This window comes from Cyprinus carpio, chromosome A10 (genome assembly GCF_018340385.1).
Source record: "Cyprinus carpio isolate SPL01 chromosome A10, ASM1834038v1, whole genome shotgun sequence".
NCBI lineage: Eukaryota > Metazoa > Chordata > Actinopteri > Cypriniformes > Cyprinidae > Cyprinus > Cyprinus carpio.
The window spans coordinates 16,860,809-16,879,120 of NC_056581.1; the positions used below are offsets into that span (position 1 = coordinate 16,860,809).

Genomic DNA, 18,312 nt, shown 5'->3' on the forward strand with positions numbered 1-18,312 from the left:
GCCGGGGGTGATCAGGCCCCGACTTGTGTCCAGGTAGCGCCATATGCCACGCGTCCCCCCTCTTTAACCAGAGCCACCATGTAGCCTTCTCAGCAGCTCCCAGTATGTTCTTGATGGCTCTTTGCCTATGCAGTCCGCAAATCCCTAAGAGTCCCAGGACCCGATGTAGAGACTGGCCTGCGAAGCCCCTACAGCAGCCCACTTCAGCAGGCTCACAGCGGGCCTTCCACCCATTCCTCCGACACTCAGCTACCAGATCAGCATACTTGGCCCTCTTTCTTTCCTTTGCTTCCTCCATCCTGTCTTCCCAGGGGACCGTAAGTTCAAGTAGCACCACCTGTTTACTCGCTGGGGACATCAAGACCATGTCTGGTCGGAGTGATGTGACTGCAATGGTGTCTGGGAACCTCAATTGACTCCCTAGGTCCACAAGGAGGTGCCAGTCTCTTGCTGTTGCGAGCAAGCCCCCTAGGGTATTTTTAGGGGGCTGCGGCTTCTCGCCTGCTCAAACAAAGGCAATTACAGACTTGTTTGGATGATGCTGTTTGCTGATGATAATACCAGTGCAGATGGCATCTGCTACTGCCTTCAGGATCTGGTCATGGCGCCAACGATAATGTCCATCTCCTAAGGCTTTTGAGCAGCAGCTGAGGATATGCTCTAATGATCCTCTTTTCTGGCAGAGTTGGCAAGCAGGTGAATCCACCAGGCCCCAGGTGAACAGGTTGGCAGGACTAGGGAGGACATCATACACTGACTGAACCAAGAACTTAAAATGGTGTGGTTCCGCCTTCCAGAGTTCTGCCCAAGTGCTCTTGCGGCCAGCAGTTTTCTCCCACCTTGTCCAGGCCCCCTGCTTGGACATGCCCACCACTCTGCTGAAGCGAGCTTCCTCCACCTCGGCCCGTACCTCCTCCTGGATAAGCTTCCGCTTCTCCTTCCCTCTGGCCTTGATGTAGCACGGCTTGGGATTACTACCAAGCCCGGCCCGCCCCGTAGCCACCGTACCCACCAGGGTGCTATGCCGCAGCCTTGCCTCTGCCCGTTCCACTGCATCCTGGGTGCGCCACTCCTTCCTGTTCTGACCTCTACCCCTGCTGTGGAGACCTTGGTGTCAACTGAGTCTCGATAGAGCAGGACTTCTCTGGCTCGTGTGACCTTGAACTCCTCTGTCAGACTACTAAAGGGAAGCTGTAGCTTGGTTTTATGGCCAAAGAGAGCAATGCTGCTTAGGCATCGTGGCAAGCCCAGCCACCTGCGCAGAGATCTGCTGACCTTCCGCTCGAAGCCCTCCACGGTCGTAATTGGGACTTCGTAGATCAGCAGTGGCCAGAGGAGACGAGGAAGAATGCCATGCTGGTAAATCCAGGCCTTGAACCTACCAGGAAGTCCTGACTTATCCACTGCCGAGAGCCATGTGTCCAGGTCATCGCTGGTACCCTGCCGAGCAGCGGTGTCCTTCAGATTGTGAGTGAAGAGTTTGCCCAGGCTCTTCACTGGCTTTTCCGACACTGATGGAATTCTGGTGTCTCCCAACTTAAAGTGGAACTGATCAGCTACTTTTCCTTTCCTCAGGACCAGGGACCTGGATTTCACAGGCTTGAAGCTCATTCTTGCCCACGTGATGATCCGTTCGAGGCCTTGCAGAAGCCACCTGCATCCGTGCACTGTGGTTGTGGTGACCGTAAGATCATCCATGAATGCTCTAATCGGGGGTTGTCAGGTGCCAGATCTGGACAATGGACCTCTGCATTCCACTTCCGCAGACTTCACAAGCATGTTCATGGCCAGTGCAAACAGAGACACAGAGATTGTGCAGCCTGTAATGATACCCTTCTCCAGGCGATGGCACTCCGATACTGAAGTCCCAGAGGACACCCTAAGACTAAAGCTGTTATAATAGTCAAGGATAAGATTTCTAATCTTCTCTGGGACGTGGTATCTGTTCAGTGCCAAATCCACCAATCTATGTGGTATTGATCCATAGGGATTGGCAAGGTCCAGCCACAGCACTGCCAAGTCCCCTTTGCCCTCTCGTGCCTCCCTGATCAGCTGTGTCACCACCCCTGTGTGTTCAATACACCCTGGGACCCCTCCCTTCTGCACTGAGGTGTCTATGTAGGAGTTCTTAAGGAGGAATTCCATCAGACGATTGGAAACAATCTTGAAGAAGGTTTTGCACTCAACACTAAGGAGGGAGATTGTCCTAAACTGCTCGATGTTACTCGCATTCTCCTCCTTGGGAACCCACACCCCATCTGCATATCTCCCCTGCTGAGGTACTCTCCCTCTTCTCCAGATGGTTCTTAGAATCTTCCAAAGACGTTCAAGAAGCCTGGGGCAATGTTTGAAGACCTTGTATGGAACTCCACTTGGCCCCGGTGCTGATGATGTTCTGGCAGATTTAATAACCTCTTTGACTTCCTTAAGGGTGGGTTCGTTGAGGTTAAAGAGCATGCTAGGTCCAGGTGGGCATATCAGGGCTGCACAGTGCCCAAGGTCTTGCTCCCTCTTGCCATCACTATAGATGTGGTGGATATAACGGTTGATATCCTCCTCAGGACATGAGAGTTGACCGCTACGTTTCTCTCCCAGCAGCTTCCTTGTAAAACCAAATGGATCCGCAATGAAGGCACTGCGCCTACGGGCTCTTTCCTTGCCCCTCTTCCTGTGCCACTCAGCCCGCCGAAGGGTAATTAGCCTCTTCCTTACCACACCCCTAAGTTCTGCCAGGGCTGCCTTCTCCTCCTCGCTTGCCTTTCGGTACTGGCTCCTGAGTGTCCTCAGCTCTTGTCTATGTTGGGTAATCTTGACCTCTCGTCGGTTCGGAATTGGTGCTGCAGTAGACGTCTTGGTGGCGCGTTGTTCCTTGGCGCCAAATCTTTCTGAAGCGATGCTGATTACGAACATGCTCATGGTTTGGAGCCTCTGGTCCACACCACCCTTGGCTGTTGCTTCAAGGGCTGCATCAACATCTTCATCAAACTGTCGCCACACTGACTCTTTGTTGGCAGGAGGCCACAAAAACCGGCGCCGCTCTGATGGTCTGCTCTGGAGTGTAGCTTGTGGTATATACATACATGTATATATTTTAAAAACATTTACATACACATATATATTGATATTTCAAATTTTTCTTAAATATATACATGCATGTTTTGTTAACAAAAATGTTTAGTTTGGATGTGATTAATCGAGATGAATCGTTTGACAACACTAAATTTACAAGCTTTTTGGACATGGTACTATGGTGATACTTTTTTTGACATAAAGAATGGTATTCTTTACAGAATCTTGGAGTACAGTGTAAATACTTTCATATATAAATACATACTAACTACAGTACAAACATCGTTAAATAAAATAAAAATTAAATAAATGTTAACTGAAATTTAAGCCACCACTGACATTATATATATATATATATACATAAATATATATATATATATATATATATATATATATATATGAGATGGTGATTTATTTATAGTAACTACAGTATTTTGTGGCATAAATTAAGGTTATAATGGTGAATTTATAGAAGGGTTTAATATAAATCAATAATATAAATGATTTTATATTGAAATGCCGCAAATAAATGCACAGATGATACACTAAAATAATTGTGACTTTAACTGAAAACATTCAATCGTGTTTTGATTTATATATAAATTATAAATATATGTGTACAAATTATAGGGGAAATAATTTAAATGTATTAGCGCTATGATATTCTAAGTATAATAAGCAAATTATATGTGTATATTAGTTATGTATTAAAAACTGTATTTCCTAAATCCTTCTCCATGAATGGCCTCTTGACGTCGCTCACACGTCCACGCGCGTGACGTCACGTCCATTCACACGCGCTGATTTGACGGGAATTACTCGACTTCCGGCCGAGGAGCAACACAAGAGACTTTCCTGCGGCGGCGGAGAGACAATAACAAAGCCATGGGAGAAATGTCCGGCTTCGAGGACAGACTGCAGTCGTACTCGTCCACACAGCTGCACGAACTGCTGGAGGACGACGGCAAGCTCCGGGAAATGGTCAGAGAGATGGAGGAGGTGAGTGAGCGCAGACGCGACAGCCATTAAACGAGGATTGAATCCCGGAATAGGACGAGAGTTTGTGCTGACAGTGAGTGCAGATGAGGGACAGCTGCTCGGGCTTTCATCGCCCTGCTGCTGTCGCGTTTTGCGTTATTCTGTGATATTCTGCGACAGAGACCTTTCACCTTTGACTACATATCAGTATTGATTTATTGGAAAGTGTTGTTGACTGAAGGAGTGGCTGGAGAGTGTCAGACTTCAGAATGGAGGCAGTTTATGAACTGCACTTATAAAATAAAGAAATAAAGATGACTGTGATTTAAAGACTGGTTAGTACGAAAGAACTTGACTGCTTCTGTCAACCTCTTCTGGACTGATCAAGTTCAGCATCAGTTCAGCAGTTTCTTTGCTATATATAGCAATGCTGATGATAATCAATGAAGATAATCAATAATATGATTATTGGTTAGTGTTTCATGTAATTTTTTTTAATCCTTTACCTTTTCCCACCTCTAAAAATGTCAAATATGCTTTTTTAGATTATACAAATTATTATACAATATTATTTATTTTATTCATGTAAATGATTATTTATAGTTATTTAAAAGTAAACATTTAAAATTAAATGTAATAAATTACACAGACATATATATATATATATATATATATAAATATATATATATATACATATATAAATATATATAAAACCATTTTTGACATTAAATTAATTTAATATAAATTATTATATATTTATTTTTAGATATATACTGTGTTTGTGTGTATATATAATTTAGAGATTATAATTCTTGTAATCTCTTATTAAGCAGTACATTTTATTAAATTATATTATAATTATAGGTCCTTTTACATGGTTTGAATATATATATATATATATATATATATATATATATATATATATATATATATATATATATTCATTTTGTATGTGCTGTAAGTAATCTTGCTTTGCATTATTAAATAGTTAAAAAGATCCTTGAAATAGACACTAATCATAAACTGTAAGTTTTCCATGCAGAATGAATACACAAGTTTCCATTTATACTGTATAACTATTTTGGTCATGTGTTTTTAAGGGGGAAAAAAATGTAGCAAGATGATTTCAATATTGGGGTATTAGGGAAATAACTCATTTGATCCAGGAGGCTGGAGTTTTGACTTTGCGCTGTTGTTGTCACAGATGCAGGAAATGCAGCAGAATAAAGAGCTGACGATCGCCAGTAACCGCAGCCTGGCGGAGCAGAACCTCAACCTGCAGCCTGAACTGGACCATCAGAAGATCCAGCTGACCAAACGCTACTGCTGTTTACAAGATCTGCACGAGTCCTACCAGCTCCGCGGGTCCACGCTAGGTCAGATATGAACTTACCACACTTCTCAAACCATTTCACAAATGTTTGTTGGGTTTCAAATGATAAATCAATAGATGAAGTGTTGTCAGGGTTTTGGCTTTGTTTTTCTATTGTGTTCATTCTTGCTGAAGAATGACTGAAAAGTAGTTTGACCAATAGTGTGTAGGCATTGTACATAATCGACCAATCGTAGCGTATGAGAAGGCGGGATTTACAGAGAACGTCAAAGCAATTGAAATACACATGCACATAATGTAGAAGGACTAACCCTAAACATAACCTGGACATTTTAGGCAATTTAAAAAAGTGATTGATTGACGTGATGTGTAGCCAAGTATCGTGTCCCATACTCGGAATCTGTACTTTGCATTTCATCCATCCAAGTGCACACACATAGCGGTGAGTATTGAACACACACACACCCAGAGCAGTGGGCAGGCATTTTTGCTGTGGCGCCCGGGGAGCAGTTGGGGGTTTGGTCTCACCTCATTTGTGGTATTGAGGGTGGAAGACCAACAATCCCTGATGGTACCGAGACTCAAACCAGCAACCTTTGGTTTACAAGTCCGTCTCTCTAACCATTAGGCCACAACTGCCCCATTTATTTAATTGCTGCTCTCTTGAGTTGCAGCTGATGCTGATCATCTGCGGTTAAATCTGCACACACGTCAGTGTTAAAGGATTGTATTTTGTGCTCTGTATTTATCCAGTTTTCTCCATGATTTATTTTAAGAAACCTTTTATCTGGTGTTGTCGGAGTAAATTTAGCCGAGCAGCAGTTTTGAAAGTGAGTTTATCAGGGTCAGTAGGATACAGCAGATAGACCAGAATTACACTGATACAAAGACTGCTTGAACAATTTCCAAAAGAAACTCTACACAGATGTAAACTTATCCCCATTATGTAAAACACTCCTTCTATTATTAGATCTGTGGTCTTTATGGGTCTGTTTGATCACTATCTGGTACAGTATTTCTATGAAAGCAATGCAAAATGCTTACAGCACTCTCTCAATTATTAGTTCACCCAAAAATTAAAAATTGCTAAAGATTTACTCACCATCAGGCAATCCAAGATCATCAGAACAGATTTGGAGAAATTTAGCATTGTATCACTTGCTCATAAATGGATCCTCTGCAGTGAATGGGTGCCGTCAGAATGAGAGTCCAAACAGCTGATAAAAACATCACAATAATCCACACCACTCCAGTCCAGCAGTTAATGTCTTGTGAAGAGAAAAGCTGTGTGTTTTTAAGAAACAAATCCAGCAAGATGTTTTTGTCTTCAAACCATTGCTACTGGCTAAAATACTTGTCTTCTATCCATATTATTTATTTCTCCAGTGAAAGTCATCTCATCTGAATCAGGAGCACAGATCAAGCACCGTTTACAGTCCAGTGTATTTTGATGTGAGAGGACTTTTTCACTGGAGGAAGTGTTATTATTTGTATGGATTGGTATTTAAGCCAGAAGCAGTGGTTTGAAGATAAACACATCTTGATGAATATGTTTGTTAAAACACAGTTTTTCAAGACATTAACTGATGGACTGGAGGGGTGTGGATTGCAATGTTAATGTGAAGTCTTTCTAACTGCTAATGTAGTACAACTGGATGCCACTGACGAAATATTAAAGTAATTTTACATATTCATGTTTTAAACTGGATCTTTTTTCAGGAAACAGATCACTAGACACATTGTTGGCTCTTTTGCAAACCGAAGGAGCCAAGATTGAAGAAGAAACAGAGGTAACAACATTGTCCATGTTTTCAGAAATTCATAACTGATTTTTACACGATAAACAATGTCCTAAGATTCTCCCACGTGTTTCGTAGAACATGGCCGATTCATTCTTGGATGGATCTTTGCCTCTGGACAGCTTCATTGATGATTACCAGAGCAAGAGGAAGCTGGCACATCTGAGGCGTGTGAAGATCGATAAGCTACAGGAGATGGTGCTGAAGGGTGTTCATCTTCCTCAGGGTTCCTCTAATGATCCTTCACAACCTCAGGAGACCCATAACTCCACCGCACCTTTCCAAAGGCTAGCTAATGGTTCTCCTGCTCACGTAAGACCAGCACCAACATCTCAACCATCAGCCATGCCTTACAACCCTCAGAGCGTCGGTGCTCCTCTGCCAAACACGGTGCCATCATATTCATGTCCATACCCACAAGCACTCCCTCAAGGACCCGGCGCTGGTCTTCCCCCGCGGGCAGGTTTTATAATGCAATGATGTTCTTCTGCCTGAGCCTTTCCACTAGAACGTGAAACGTCATTTTCCTCCCTTTTTCTTTAGATGCACTTTGATCGTAAACAGGCTTGGGTTTCTGCAGGTCCACACAGAATCTGTGTCCACAGAATTCAGAAGTTCAGCAGATTTCTGCTCATTCTCTGCCACTTGTATGTATTAAATATTGGGATGAATTTTTTTCTCACATAATCAACACAGAAAGTGCAGAAAGATATAAAGATTTCTTGTGGACCTGATTATCCAAGAATTAATTTCAGTTTGTTTGCATAACATGAGATGCATTAAGACGATTATGATTCAGAATCAAAAGTTTTAATCTGAAAAATAGTGTGACTTCTAAACAATGGGGGTATTGCATTTCTCATGTAAATATCCTAATTTAACTGAAAATGATATTGAGACGGATTTGAAAATAGGTACTTACTACTTATGCACACATAAGACAATTTTACTGTGTACTTTTATATTTTGTGAGGAATCCTTCCTTTTGTCACTGTAACGATAACAGACAATATTGGCATTTTGGACTTCTGGGTTAAAAACTGACCAAAGATGCACTCCACCTGTTCCATGCGCGCTCTGTTAAGTGGTTTTGAATATAGTGGCTTTTTTGGACTTCATTTTGATTTCATTCTGACATGAAATGTTTAAATACTCCTGTGGCATTAACAGACCAGCCTGACAGTAAGTCTGTTATAAAAAGACTTTCTTAGTGTTAATCCGACTTTAATAAACAGTTTAATTATCCTAAACTGAAAAAAACTATCCTTAAATAGCTACTATATTACATATTATATAAATATTATATAATTAGAATGCTGTTTACAACATTTCCGATATGTAAAGTGATCTATTTTGGCACTGCATTTCTGATGTACTGTCATGCTGGGTTGTGACAATTCTTGTGCACGTTTTATATGAAGGATGTTATTATGCAAGTCTGTAAGTTAGAGCGTAAAGTCACTTGCTGTACACTGATGTAAGTACAGGTAAAAGAAATCAAATGTGCCTTGCTACAGAACAAACAAGTGATGTTTAATGAAGAAAGCATTTATTCACACCGTCGCTGTGCTTTGATTAATCTTCGAAGCCATCTACAACTTTGTGTTTCTGAAGACGATTAATGGTGCAGAATCCTTTTGAACTGTTTTATCTGTAGTGTGGTAACCTGTAACACTCCTTATGTAAAGTACTGTACATTGTAGCTGTTTGATTAGTGGCTATTGGTGACTAGATTTTTTTAATGCTGATTAATAAATGCCTAAAGACTAACAAAAGTGCTATGTCAATATTTATTGCTATATTCAAAACTTTAATTTATTCTTCTCCCTCTTCACCTTCTCCTTCGGGAGTGTCGACTCCCACCTCTTCGTAATCTTTCTCGAGAGCAGCTAAATCTTCACGGGCCTCTGTAAACTCACCCTCCTCCATACCTTCTCCAACGTACCAGTGCACGAAGGCTCTCTTTGCGTACATTAGATCAAACTTGTGATCCAGACGGGCCCAGGCCTCAGCGATGGCTGTGGTGTTGCTCAACTTACAGACTGCCCTTTGAACTTTGGCCAGATCGCCTCCTGGAACCACAGTTGGTGGCTGGTAGTTTATACCAACCTGATAATGGTAAAAAGGCAAGCAGTTAAAGGAACACATATTTTCACACCCAACAGACATCCCGCTAATATTTACAAACATTACTATTGTATGCTATGTTATATCATTATTCCACTTTTAATAGTTACACATGATGCTTTGCTTCCAATATACAATCTAATGTGGAATAAAAGACACGGGCTGACCTTGAACCCTGTGGGACACCAGTCAACAAACTGAATGGTCTTCTTGTTCTTTATGCTTCCAATGGCAGCATTGACATCCTTTGGAACCACATCTCCACGGTACAGCATACAGCAAGCCATGTACTTCCCGTGCCGAGGGTCGCACTTCACCATCTGATTGGCTGGCTCAAAGCAGGCGTTGGTGATTTCCATGACGGACAGCTGCTCGTGGTATGCCTTCTCTGCGGAGATCACCGGTGCGTACGTGACCAGGGGGAAGTGGATGCGAGGGTACGGCACCAGGTTGGTTTGGAACTCGGTCAGATCGACGTTGAGAGGTCCGTCGAAGCGCAGGGAGGCGGTGATCGATGACACAATCTGCCCAATGAGGCGGTTGAGGTTGGTGTACGTGGGCCGATCTATGTCCACGTTGTTTCGGCAGATATCGTAGATGGCCTCGTTGTCCACCATGAAGGCGCAGTCGGAGTGCTCGAGGGTGGTGTGTGTGGTCAGAATAGAATTGTAGGGCTCTACCACTGCAGTGGAAACCTCAAGAAAAATCCAACAGAAAACAGTTTGTTGAACTTGTAATGGTTTTCAACACTGAAAGTAAGTGGTTCTTGAGTGTGTTACAGGAGGTTTCCAGGACACTGCTATGTGGTTGCTAAAGGGTGCTACATGGTTTCATTCATGTCTGCAACACAACGGAGTCAAGTTTCCTACTAACATCTGTATCCATCTGTTATAAATAATCTGATTATAAACAGTTACAAAAAAACACATTTTATACTATTTTTCAATTAATGCAATATTTAAATTAACAATGAAGCAAAAGTATTTAAAATCCATTGAACAGAGACAAAAGTCACCAAGTTTTGTACCATTCCGATGAAGTAAATTTCAATTTAAACACAAAATCACATCTTTTATGAATGGACCAAACCATTCTTTATCGTTGATGCTGCTTTGACATGAATGTGCTTTGTTATTGATCTTATTGTGAACGATTCATCCTTGGACTTGTTTCTATTTTTGCGTTTTTTGACTTTGTGATCTTTAATCAAACTAATCATAATACAATCTTCCGGTGAAACGTCAGGCTTCTTTCTGGACTGGTGATGTATAGTTCACTAGATTTAGTTCGCTAAAACTCCACCCCTTGCATTCACATCTGCTGATGTGTTGCACCCACCCAACAATTTTCCCTTTTCAATAATGTGTTTCACTTAGATTTTCATCACAACCCATAAGAAAAGATCTGTCGCTACTTCCATTTCATTGGGACTTTAAAGTCAAGTGAACTGGAAAAAATAAGGTACCTGAGGTGCAGGATAAACCGCAAACTCGAGCTTGGCTTTCTTGCCATGGTCAACGGACAGCCTCTCCATCAGCAGTGAAGCAAAACCCGAACCAGTTCCACCGCCAAAACTGTGGAAGATGAGGAATCCTTGTAGTCCAGTGCACTGGTCACACTAAAAACAAAAGACACAAACTATTAATTCATCAATATAAATGTAATTGCAATAAAAGCTGTATATCTAAATAGAGAAAAATGTCTTACCAGTTTGCGAACACGGTCAATTACCATGTCTACTATTTCCTTGCCAGTGGTATAATGGCCTCTGGCGTAATTATTGGCGGCGTCCTCTTTCCCAGTTATCAGCTGCTCTGGGTGAAACAGCTGTCTGTATGTTCCAGTTCGAACCTCATCTAAATGGGAAAAAAAAACTTTAAAGTGTACAAACAAATCGCAGTCCAGGGACACCTAGATCGGACCAAAGGCGCACTTTAGAGTCTGTAATTAGGGGCAGGGGCTTATAATACTAAAGTAACACTGGGATGGTGAAAGTGGTCTCTGTTTGACAGATTATTGGAGGGGACCAGGGGTGGACTTAACCAATACACGAGGTAAGCAGCCGCTTAGGGCAAGGGGAATCAGGGGGTCCCATCTGATATTGGTGAAACATATTTGGTAAACACTAGTGTGTGTATTTGTGTTCTGGAGAGTGTTAAATGTTCACTCACCACTCAAAACACTTGAGTTTTTGTCAAGTGCTGAGTTCTGCAAGCTCGCGAATCCTCTCGTTACAACAATGTGTAAATACAATGTAATTAAGAGATTCATTGTGCCGTGCAGACCGCTTCATTGATTAATGGAACGTCGTGAGATTGCGATGAACTGAAGTAAATGACAGCTTTTAATGATTAATGATTATAGATTATACAGCGCACTTTCTAGGCTGTATAATCCTGTCTGTCTCAGAACGAATATATTAACCTCAGAGAAGAAATTATTGTGTTTCGTGTCATGATTTTATTTGTCTTGATGTTTAAAAATGACTTGTTTGTGTGCTCTCCTATGCGCACCAAACTGCTGCACACTCATACAAATACATGAATGCGATGACTGGAGATTTTCGCTTAATAATAGATTACATTTTCGATTTGTTTCTTGGCAAACCCTACCGTATGCCCTAAGAACACTTGGAATATGGAACGAGTTGCATGGGATAATTTTATGACATTTGAATCCTTTTTGTAAAAAGATTGAAAAAGGTTACAATTCATTAAATGGACAAGTGCAAGCATTATAATGAGGTAGCCTAATATGGCTTTAGAACAGCATCAGGTTGACTAACTATTAACTTGAGTTGTAAAGGGGTAAATAAACTATAAACTACGAGAGAAAGAGAGAGAGAGCAACATAGTTATTGTGTTGGGGGCCTATACCTGAAATTTGCTTAGGGCCCCAAGTTCGCCCCTGAGGGGAAAGGTTTCAAAAAAATGAAAGGGCTTGATGACGTCAGCAGAAAACTATTAGCCATCACTTACACAAAAAAATATGAAAACGATTCTTACACTATTTTATAATTATTTACAGTAGTTACACTAAAGTTAACTGTAGTAAGGTATTTCGACATTTTTATAAAAGCAGTGCAGAGTAAATGCATCCTGACCGACGACGGTGGGTTCGAGGTCCACGAACACAGCTCTGGGCACACGTTTCCCGGCGCCGGTCTCGCTGAAGAAGGTGTTAAAGGACTGATCTCCGCCGAAGGTGGTCTGGTCGGTGGGCATGTGCCCGTCCGGCTGCATTCCGTGCTCCAGACAGTACAGCTCCCAGCACGCGTTACCGATCTGGACTCCCGCCTGACCCACATGAATGGAGATACACTCGCGCTGAAGAAAAACGGTAAATCAAATTAAGACAATTTGCACCATCAAAACGTGTTTTATTTTTGCCTCCTCGTTTAATTTGTTCATTAATCATCACGATATTGATAATATAAAGCTCATACATCTGGTAAAAATAACAAAAAAAAAAAAAAAAAAAACAACGACCGTTAGTCGGCCAACCGCTATGCTAGTTTAACTTTTTCAGATACTGACAAATTTACTTACCATTTTATAGAAATATTGTATAGATATTTAATGTAAATGCGAGATGGATACGAAAGCCTTCGTATGTACACTGGAAATTAAATAAATTTTACTTGATATTTTCTCCTGATTTAGCTGCGTAGAAAGTTTAGCGTCTGTGCTGATAGTTTTTTTTAAATTAATTCGAAGGCTTAAACGTTGGTGGAATCTGACCCCGCCCACCTTCTCGGTTATTGGCTTATCTTCTGAAACTAATTATAATATAAATATCCGTCACTTGTTGAAGGATTATTATTGGTCCACGTGTTAAATATTGAAATGTACTCTTAATATAACGGGAATTTCAGTTATGATAAATCGAAATCGAAATATTTCCTTGGTGTTTTTACCAGTACTGACAAATTGTAGATATATGTTATTAAATAAATATTGTGCAAAAAAAAAAAGTGGAATCGTCTGTAGGGTATGTAAACAACTATCCAAGTGATTGTTTGCAGAATAATATCAAGGATTTTTTGTCATGCATCGTTTCTATATGTTTCATTCATTACCTCAGCAACGCATACCTTGTCTTTTCATCAACGAGTGACCGGGTATAAATATCAGGTGAACGAGCGCGACAACTCAAAGCAAACACAAAGTGTTTAATGCTGCAATATAAAGTCCTCTTTTCAGATGAGAGCAAGTTTTGTAGTTTCATTTGGAAACCAAGGACCTAGACTCTGGAGGAAGGGTGGAGAAGCTCATAGCCCAAGTTGCTTGAAGTAAATTTCAACAGTCTGTGATGATTTGGGGTGCAATGCCTTCTGCTGGTGTTGGTCCATTGTGTTTTTTGAAAACCAAAGTCATTGCACCAGTTTACCAAGAAATGTTGGAGCACTTCATAAGACTTCATGCTTCCTTCTGCTGACCAGCTTTTTGAAGATGCTGATTTCAAGCTTTCCAGCAGGATTTGGCACCTGCCCACACTCCACAGTCTGCACAAAAAGTTAAATGACCATGGTGTTGGTGTGCTTGACTTTTTTGCCAGCAAAAGTCACCAGACCTGAACCCTAGAGAATCTATGGGGTATTGTCAAGAGGAATTTTTTTTTTTTTTTTATTATGGTTGATCTTATTCATCAGCTTGGCAAATACATTGAATCAATCACCATCATTTATGACTGTGAGGGGCTTGGCATGATACATCTTTGGAAGCCTGCTGTTGTACGGTGAGGTAGGAACATGATGAACTTGGTCAATTTGAAGCCAAATAATCATAATAAGATACAAACTTTTAACATTGCTATAAATAATTGTTTGTATATTACTGTGACCTAGTAGCACACATGCTCAGACACGTAGAGTTAGGGGTGTCAAACTCAATTCCTGGAGGGCCGGAGCCCTGCAGAGTTTAGATTCAAACCTTATTGAACACACCTGATCCATCTAATCAAGTCCTTCAGGCTTATTTGAAAACTACATGGAATGTGTGTTGGAGCAGGGTCCTGACATAGAGCTTTGGTGCATGAACTTGAATCCTTCTTTTTTTATTTGCCGGTCAATAGGTATTTAAATAATAAGAAATAGTTCACCTATATATGAAAATTTGCTGAAATTTTACTCACCCTCAGGCGATCCAAGATGGACATTAATTTGTTTATTCATCAGGACAGATTTAGAGAAATTCAGCATTACATCACTTGCTCACCAATGGATGTTCTGCAGTGAATGGGTGCCGTCAGAATGAGAGTCCAAACAGCTGATAAAAACATCACAATAATCCACAAGTAATCCACACCACTCCAGTCCATCAGTTAAAGCGAAAAGCTGTGTTTGTAATATACAAATGAATCTTTAAGGTGTTCTTTAAACCATTGTTTTATTGACTAAAATACGAGTCAATAATATAATCTCCAGTGAGAATGTCATCTCGCCTGAATTTGCACAGAACAGGAAAACAGTTCAGAGCAGTTCTAAACAAATATGTTGGTGGATTTTGATGTGGCAAAAGAGGCTGGACTTTTTCACTGGAGTGTTATTATGGATTACAGCTCATATTTTGTCCAGAAGAGATGGTTTAAAGTTAAAATGCCTTAATGATGGATTTGTTTCTCACAAGTTGCGTGGATTACTTGTGGATTATTATGATGTTTTTATCAGCTGTTTGGACTCTCATTCTGATGGCACCATTCACTGCAGAGGATCCATTGGTGAGCGAGTGATGTAATGATACATTTCTCAAAATCTTTTCCAATGAAGAAACACACTTATCTACATCTTGTATGTCCTGAGGGTCAGTAAACTAGCTGTCAGCAAATTTCATTTTTGGATGAACTATTCTTTTAATCGTTTGTAACTGATGCCTTACAGTCTCATTTTAAGGCACCATTTTACAGTCTCAAATTAAATATGGTATCTTCCATTACTAAGGTCCATCTTAACATCTAAAATTGTCATATTGTGATATTATCTTTGGCTTTTCATCCAATTTATCCCCTGCAGATTCTGACTATGTTTGAGGAGAACTATCCAGAGAACCTAAAAAAGGTGCTTTTAATCAAATGTGAGTAATTGTTGCACCAGTTAAATAACATCACTGTGAGATTGTTTAATAATAAACAGTTCTGAAATTCTTCTTTCTACAGCCCCTAAACTCTTCCCTATTGCATACTGTATAACTTGGTCAAACACTTTTTGCGTGAGGAAACAAGGCAGAAGATTGCTGTGCTGGGTTGTAAGTTGTCTAGTTAAGATAAAAAAAACTCTATATTGTTGACTTTGGTGTGTAACTCATCCTGCATGAATGACACCTCATGAATGGCAATTTCTCTTGTGATCTCCACCTTCCAGCCAACTGGAAAGAGGTGTTGAGGAACTATGTGGATGCAGATCAGTTACCTGCGGTTTACGGGGGATCCATGACTGATCCTGATGGAAACCCTCTCTGTAAGACCATGGTGAGGTTTATTAGCGAACAGGAGTTTACCGCTACAAATTGGATTCAAAAATTCGGGGTCAATCTTTGGAAAAAAAAAAAAGGAAATTGATACTTTTATTCAGGGACAAAAGTGACATTAAAGTAATTTATAATGATACAAAAGATTTGTATTTCAAATAAATGCTGAACTTTCTGTTCATCAAAGAATCCAGAAAAAAAAATGTAGTCCAAAAAAAATAAGCAGCACAATTTTTTTTCAACATTAGTAATAAGAAGCAGCAAATCAGCATATTAGAATGATTTCTGAAGGATCACGTGACACTGAAGACTGGAGTAATGATGCTGACAATACAAATGTTCATCACAGAAATAAATTGCATTTTAAAATATATTACAATAGAAAACAGTTCTTTTAAATAGTAATAATATTTCACAATATTACAGTTTTTTTCTGTATTTCTGATCAAATAAATGCAGCCTTGGTGACCATAAGAGTCTTATTTTAAAAAAACATCTTACTGACCCCAAACTTTTGAATGGCAGTCCATTCAGAATACCAGTATTTAGTTGTCTTTACTCATCTGACGTCTTCCTGTCAGTTACGTTATGGTGGCATAGTGCCGAAGTCGTACTATGTGCGGGACTCCATTAAAGTAAGTATGACCAGTTTATCACAATTAGCCGTGGCTCCTCGTACCAGCTAGATTATGAGGTGCTCTTTCCAAACTGCGTACTACGGTAAGTACCATTTGTAAGTGCTAATAATTATGCATAATAGTTAAGCAAAATAGCATGCAATATACTCCATATGTATGCCTGTACTGGATTTTGAGCATAGCCTCTCTTTTTCTTTTGTGGTTAAACTAGTAATACACTAGGTTTTTTTTCTCAGTCTAGATGGCAGTTTGCAAGTGAGGGGTCTGATATTGGTTTTGGACTTTTCCTGAAGACAAAAGGGAATGAGACAAAGAAAGTGGAAGCCATGCAGGAAATACTGCCTACTGAACGTTACAATTCCCACCTAGTTCCAGAAGATGGATCCTACACCTGTGAGGAATCAGGCATCTGTACGTTTGTTTTGAATTTGACATGACATTTTATTATTTAATCTAATCTCCCCCACCCAATAAGGAAACAAAAGGTAATTAAAATATTTTTTTCTCACAATTCAGACTTTTTTCTCAAAAATCAGAGAATTGCAAGATATAAAGTCAGATTTGTGAGATAAAAAGTCACAATTACCTTTTTTATTTATTTTTTTACTCTTCTGAATTTTTTTTTTTTTCTAAACAAGCTACAATATTCCATAGTTCTATTCCACTAATCCAATTATTAATTAATTAATCTAATAACTAATAAATCAACAGATAACGATCTCTTTTTCTCTATAGATGTGGTGAGGTTTGACAATACTTACAGTGTGCTTCATTCAAAGAAAGTCAGCTTCACCGTGGACGTGCTTCTACCTGAAGGACATACAGGAAAACAGTCATAAAACTCGACTGGAATCAGACTTTATGCCATATATCCATTAGCATTAGATAAGATTACGCATGCCCTTACATTACCAGTGAAATGCATGGACTTTGAGCACACTGTTTAAACACAGGAAATCACAATCACAGGTTTTTAGATAATTATGCTCTCTGTAAGCATATTATTATATAAAGTTATTAAAAATCGATTGTATGCAAGCAGTTCCTAAAGGATGAACCGTTTCCAGTATTTGGATTACAATTGTGTATGAGAAATGGAAGGTGTGTAGACTGATGTGGACTGTAAAGTATTAAATATTTAGTAAGTAGACAATTTCCGTAATATGAAATTATTTGGAATATAGACTACTGAGAATATCTCTCAATGAATATGACATTGAATTACTGCAATTATAATACAACAGAACTCATGGCAGCGCATTTAATGGGTAAAGCCTTCTGTAATAGCAAGATTATAGTAATCCTTGAAATATTTAGTGATTGCAGCCACTTCTATCATTTTTGAGAATGTTTTAAATGTGCACAGTATTATTCACTAATCTGAGAATAAAATGCATTTAAGAAAATACACTATGTTGATGAGTTCATGTTTATTTGTAACACTAGAGGACGCACTTGCATCATATTTTAACGATCTAAAAACACAGACACTCAAAATACACAAAAACATTGATTTTACACACTCCCACAAAAAAAAAAAACACACATGTATTACATTATGGCAGCTTATTGCCGTTGATTAATTTACTCTTCATTACTATTCTTACACGATGATAGTATTTATTCTACTGCTTTTATTTTATACTGATAATGAAAAATAATTTTAAAAAAATTGTACTCATTATTTAAGCATTAAATAAACAAACACAAAAAGGCAAATGAAGAAAAAAAATATCATTTTTAATCGTAAACCTGTTAGATGCTTACATTTATTTAAACGTATTACCACAATTTATCATAAATAATACATTTATTTAAACGTATTACCACAATTTATCATAAATAATTACTTCCTTATAATGCCATGAGACGTTTATCTTTAAAGCCCAAACATTATGTATTTT

The 18,312-nt window shown here is 39.5% G+C and overlaps 3 protein-coding genes and 1 pseudogene across 4 annotated transcripts in view; 2 read left to right on the top strand and 2 right to left on the bottom strand.

Annotated features, from left to right (window-relative positions):
- Positions 1-3,063, bottom strand: part of LOC109089580 — a 3,508-nt gene extending 445 nt beyond the window's left edge. The window contains 2 exon segments of the mRNA XM_042765463.1: positions 1-1,071; positions 1,074-3,063. The exon segment at positions 1-1,071 is cut by the window's left edge and continues 445 nt beyond it. Of these exon segments, the coding sequence (XP_042621397.1) occupies positions 1-1,071; positions 1,074-2,916 (2,914 nt within the window). The 5' untranslated portion in view covers positions 2,917-3,063.
- An 800-nt stretch (positions 3,064-3,863) lies between these two features.
- On the top strand, positions 3,864-8,950 carry LOC109097444 (vacuolar protein sorting-associated protein 37B-like). Its single transcript, XM_019111090.2, has 4 exons — positions 3,864-4,068; positions 5,252-5,423; positions 7,100-7,170; positions 7,258-8,950. Exons 1-4 carry the CDS (start codon positions 3,955-3,957, stop codon positions 7,657-7,659), a joined length of 759 nt encoding a protein of 252 aa, XP_018966635.1. The 5' UTR covers positions 3,864-3,954; the 3' UTR covers positions 7,660-8,950.
- On the bottom strand, positions 8,951-17,221 carry LOC109097446 (tubulin alpha chain, testis-specific-like). Of its 2 annotated transcripts, none has more exons than XM_042765464.1 (6): positions 17,170-17,221; positions 12,410-12,632; positions 11,014-11,162; positions 10,772-10,924; positions 9,474-10,001; positions 8,951-9,288 (listed from the first exon to the last, which is right to left on the bottom strand). In XM_042765464.1, exons 1-6 carry the CDS (start codon positions 17,179-17,181, stop codon positions 8,995-8,997), a joined length of 1,359 nt encoding a protein of 452 aa, XP_042621398.1. In that variant the 5' UTR covers positions 17,182-17,221; the 3' UTR covers positions 8,951-8,994. The 2 variants fall into 2 exon arrangements, with proteins under 2 accessions (XP_042621398.1, XP_042621399.1); XM_042765465.1 differs by lacking the exon at positions 17,170-17,221 and adding an exon at positions 12,855-13,045.
- LOC122146487 lies at positions 14,991-17,452 on the top strand (annotated as a pseudogene).
- Positions 17,453-18,312: the final 860 nt, after the last annotated feature.